We start from the raw sequence: 5178 nt of genomic DNA, 5'->3' as shown, positions 1-5178 counted from the left end.
ATCACACACGACTAAACATTTGGCTGTACAAGCAAATTACAAAAAGAATATCATTTTATATCGCTTTAAAAATGCAATACTGCTTTTTAAGAAACACAAAGTTCCGAATGGAATTAAAATTTCCTGTCATTTCAGTGGCTAAGTATGCGTTCATTTCTCGTAGATTTGTGAATCACCCTTCGTGCTCTCCCCGATCACACACTTGCTAAGAAAACCTGTTTCCTAATTTATCAACGTTGAAAGGAGCAAAAATAGAAAGCTAAAAAATTCAACTTGTTTTTGGCATGAACAAGTGTCATCATGCACTAACTAACCTTGATTTAATCTCGACAATCTCCCGAAGTTTATTGGCCTTCTGCGATAGCTATGGATCTCGCCCTTCCAGTGACTTAGAGGATGGGACATTAATGTTGTTTATTATACATTAGAATTACTTTGAAACATGTGATTGGTCGAGAGCATTCAGTCAATATACAGTAGCATGTGAACTTGACATGATAACCCAATATCTGCTGCAGATATTGGGTTATCATGTCGAGTTCAAAGTCCGCCTAGTTTCCAAGCCCCTCGTCCGTGTCAAACTTTTGAAAATATGGCTGAGCGATTCGCCTCCATTTCCGAAGAGGAATTGAAAGTTTTGATCGAGAACGAAGATTCTAAAAACACCAAGAGAACAACAAAAACAAGTGTAAACATTCTGAATGATTATTTGAGGGAGAAGAACCTGGAGAAACCACAAGATAAAACCGCTTTGGCCAATGTTCTGACGAAGTTTTACGCCGGCGCTAGAAAAAGTGTTGGCACATTGTTTAAAAACGTATAATAAAACAATTATTGAATTCGGTTTTCGCATGATATCTTGAATTATCAAAACCTCGTGTCTGTGTTATCTGCCTCAGCCTTCGGCTTCGGCAGATAACACAGACCTCGGTTTTGATAATTCACGATATCATGCTCAACCTCATCCAATAATTGCTTAGTGTCTACCTTAACTTATCTGTGGAACTCTCAGTTTAACTTAACGCCCCTTTATAAACAAAAATTTTATCTGAAGATCACAAACGTAGGTCGATAATTTTTTTCATGATTGATGACAGTAAGAAGAGGACACAGAGAAATTTACATGAGATCAAAGAAGGGGTATCAAATGGTCTTTGCGAGCATTTGCGAGTATTCGAGCAGAGCGTTTTTCTTTGCGAGCAAGGACATTGACAAAAATTAGTCTTGCGAACAACGCGTTCTTTTCAAAAAGCTACCTCCACTAAAAACCGAACATGCGAGCAGTTATCAAAAATATGTGAGCACGAGCAAACGAGCACCAACTAAAATTTTGCGAGCATTCCGAGCAGAAGCGTAATTTTGCCAGCACTGCAAAATTTTCATGGACCAAAAATGACCCCTAAAAGAAGATAAATCAAGGCTACAGATGAGAGGTACTTCAAACTAAGATTATCACAACAGCGGAACGTAAACAAGGCTCCAATGTAGTCACGATATATTTTCAAAGCGTTTTGGCAGCAAAGAAAAAGATTTCTCGAATCTACGAGAAATGAACGCATTTTTAGTCATTGAAATGACAGGAAATTTCAATACCTTGCGGAACGGTATTACATTTTGAGCGATATAAAATAATATTTTTGTTAGTATAGATTCGGCGCGTTTGAAACTTGCTTGCGCAGGGAAATGTTTAGTTGCATGATCATGCTAAACAGAGCTGGAGGCAAAACTACTTTCTAAACTGATCTGCATAAAAAACAAATTAAATGTGCGATGAAAGTTACAGTTCACGGCCGGAGGGAAAATTCGTATAATAGTTGTTTATAGAGTTTGCTTTTTGCCATCCGGTCGTTAACTTTTTTACAAGACTGCCTTGTAATAAAGAAATATCACATTATAGTTTTTAAGGAAGTTCAAGGAATTTCTCTGCTTCAAATTGTTCCTCATTTTTCTAACGTACTTCCCAAACTGAAATTGAATAATATTCATGACAAAAAATAAATTTATCACGCTTACCGAAATGTATTCTCCTCTACATTACAGACAAAAATAAATTGAATACAATTTAATTGCAGATAGATCAAAGAAAAGTGCAGAAATGTCGATCTTTATAGTTTTAAAACTTTGGACACCAAATAAACATTGTAAACAAGTTTTGCCCGGGATAAAGAAAACAGGATCGTAGCGCTAATCACCCTGATTGCATGGCTTTAGCGTAAGACATCCGGTCGTTAACATTCTTTGCAAGACTGCTTGGTATCTTAAAAATATCACATTGTAGTTGGTAGGGAAGTCTAAAGCCCCGTTATATATTTTTGTAAGTGCGTTAATTCTTTCATTAGTGGATAACAACACAGCTTGTCGCAACTAGTAAAGCCACATTTATTTGCGCGCACGAGGTAAGCCTTTATAGCCTTTCAATGTAACCGTAAAGCAAAGAAACTTTTTGAAGAAATGAAGAATTTGTTTCGCTAAATCCGGTAACGTTGTTGTTGCTTTGGTTTTCCTCATTTTTTTAACATATAAACTTAACATGATAGATCGATACTTCGAACAAAAAAGCCAGGTTCGCCGCGCTTTCCGAAAATAGTCACCAAAAAAAATCGCGAAAAACACAAAAACTGATGTTGCGCAAATTTGTAAGTGAATTTTATCTGAGCATGAAATACAAAATGTTTGAGTTAATAGTTAGGCTCTTTCAATTGCTTTTATCAATGGTTGTTTTTCTTTGGTAGTCAAGAAGATTACAAATATACTGTCCGCCACGGGTGAGCAGTTTAGAAAGTCTTTAGAGGATGGGACATTAATTTTGTGTGTCTACCTTAACTTATCTGTGGAACTCTCATTTAAACTTTATGCTCCTTTATAAACAAAAATTTTATCTAAAAAGTAGATCACAAACGTAGGTCGACAATTTTTTTTATTGATTACAGTAAGAAGACGACACAGAGAGAGATTTACGTGGGGGTATCAAATGGTCTTTGCGAGCATATGCAAGCATTCGAGCAGAGCGTTTTTCTTTGCGAGCATGAGCATTGACAAAAATTAGTTTTGCGAACAACGAGCACTTTTCAAAAAGCTACCTCCACTAAAAACCGAACATGCGAGCAGTTATAAAAAATATGCGAGCACGAGCAAACGAGCACCAACTAAAATTTTGCGAGCATTCCGAGCAGAAGCGTAATTTTGCCAGCACTGCAAAATTTTCATGGACCAAAAATGACCCCTAAAAGAAGATAAATCGAGGCTACAGATGAGAGGTACTTCAAACTAAGATTATCACAACAGCGGAACGTAAACAAGGCTCCAATGTAGTCACGATATATTTTTAAAGCGTTTTGGCAGCAAAGAAAAAGATTTCTCGAATCTACGAGAAATGAACGCATTTTTAGTCATTGAAATGACAGGAAATTTCAATACCTTGCGGAACGGTATTACATTTTGAGCGATATAAAATAATATTTTTGTTAGTATAGATTCGGCGCGTTTGAAACTTGCTTGCGCAGGGAAATGTTTAGTTGCATGATCATGCTAAACAGAGCTGGAGGCAAAACTACTTTCTAAACTGATCTGCATAAAAAACAAATTAAATGTGCGATGAAAGTTACAGTTCACGGCCGGAGGGAAAATTCGTTCGTTGTATAACAGTTGTTTATAGAGTTTGCTTTTTGCCATCCGGTCGTTAACTTTTTTACAAGACTGCCATGTAATAAAGAAATATCCCATTATAGTTTTTAAGGAAGTTCAAGGAATTTCTCTGCTTCAAATTGTTCCTCATTTTTCTAACATACTTCCCAAACTGAAATTGAATAATATTCATGACAAAAAATAAATTTATCACGCTTTCCGAAATGTATTCTCCTCTACATTACAGACAAAAATAAATTGAATACAATTTAATTGCAGATAGATCAAAGAAAAGTGCAGAAATGTCGATCTTTATAGTTTTAAAACTTTGGACACCAAATAAACATTGTAAACATGTTTTCCCCGGAATATAGAAAACAGCTTTGTAGCGCTAATCACCCTGATTGCATGGCTTTAGCGTAAGACATCCGGTCGTTAACATTCTTTGCAAGACTGCCTGGTTTCTTAGAAATATCACTTTGCAGTTGTAAGGGAAGTTTAAAGCCCCGTTATATATTTTTGTAAGTGCGTTAATTCTTTCATTAGTGGATAACAACACAGCTTGTCGCTACTAGTAGAGCCACATTTATTTGCGTACACGAGGTAAGCCTTTATAGCCTTTTAATGTAACGGTAAAGCGAAGAACTGACTTTTTGAAGAAATGGAGAATTTTTTCATTACGTTGTTGCTGCTTCGGTTTTCCTCATTTTTTCAACATATATACATATCATGATAGATCGATACTTCGAACAAAAAACCAGGTTCGTCGCGCTTTCCGAAAAGTGTCATCTAAAAAAAAAATCGCGGAAAACACGAAAATTGATGTTGCGCAAATTTCCTGTAACAAGATTTTTTCCAAATTCGTTTCAGACCGTGACAAAACGAAGCAAAAGATGATCTACGCACATTTCTTTGTGCTAATTTGCCTGTGCATAACTCAGCAAGTTTGCTGGGCAAGATCCGAGCACCTGAAGGAATGGGTGACCAGATCAGGAAAAGCAGGGAAGGAGGTACTTAAACTAACACATTGATTTCATAAACGTTCATAATTCGTTGCAAAAAATGTACGATCATTTGTTTTGAGTAAAGACAAGTTAAGTACCATAAAGGAGTGTCTCCCAGTGGGGGGGGGGGGGAGGGGGAGGGGAGGAGGGGAGGGGGTTCCATGTTCTCATGTTCCCATGATCCCTAAAAGTATTTCTTTGATTTTAGTGTTTGATTTTATTTTGGCGCTTTTGTTCCAGTGTTCACAGTTTTATTTTCCTTTTTTTCCAATGTTCAGTTCCCCCCCCCAAAAAAAAATAAATGGCAATGTTCCCTAGTTCCCTGAAACCCCTGCGGGAGCCTTATAAAGCTCAGTCCGAAATTAAAGGAAAGCCCCTCAGTCATTACTTTCGGATTTAGCGGCCATTTCCTATCCGCTGCTTTTGGGAAGTTGATCGAGTGCAACGTGTGTGTCAATCACCTAATAAATTAAAAAATGTTTGGAACAAAACTTCATGAAAGAAGAGGTGAAAAGCACAAAACTTATGAGAAAAAAATTACACTTGAATA

General features: G+C 36.8%; 2 protein-coding genes across 2 annotated transcripts in view; one reads left to right on the top strand and one right to left on the bottom strand.

Moving 5' to 3' along the window:
- The window catches only part of LOC144638197 (uncharacterized), a 49900-nt gene that overhangs the window by 4419 nt on the left and 40303 nt on the right, over nt 1–5178 (bottom strand). The gene's annotated exons all lie outside the window — the stretch shown is intronic.
- LOC144638299 (72 kDa type IV collagenase-like) overlaps nt 2298–5178 on the top strand; it is a 9371-nt gene continuing 6490 nt past the window's right edge. Inside the window, exons 1-2 of the mRNA XM_078497527.1 lie at nt 2298–2314; nt 4495–4634. Coding sequence (XP_078353653.1) covers nt 4518–4634 — 117 coding nt within the window. The 5' untranslated portion in view covers nt 2298–2314; nt 4495–4517. The remainder of the gene's footprint in view (nt 2315–4494; nt 4635–5178) is intronic.

This window comes from Oculina patagonica, chromosome 14 (genome assembly GCF_052425735.1).
Source record: "Oculina patagonica isolate OP01 chromosome 14, crgOcupat, whole genome shotgun sequence".
In the NCBI taxonomy this organism is placed as follows: domain Eukaryota; kingdom Metazoa; phylum Cnidaria; class Anthozoa; order Scleractinia; family Oculinidae; genus Oculina; species Oculina patagonica.
Note: the sequence above shows the minus strand (reverse complement) of the source record. Positions and strands in the feature narration are given on the sequence as shown.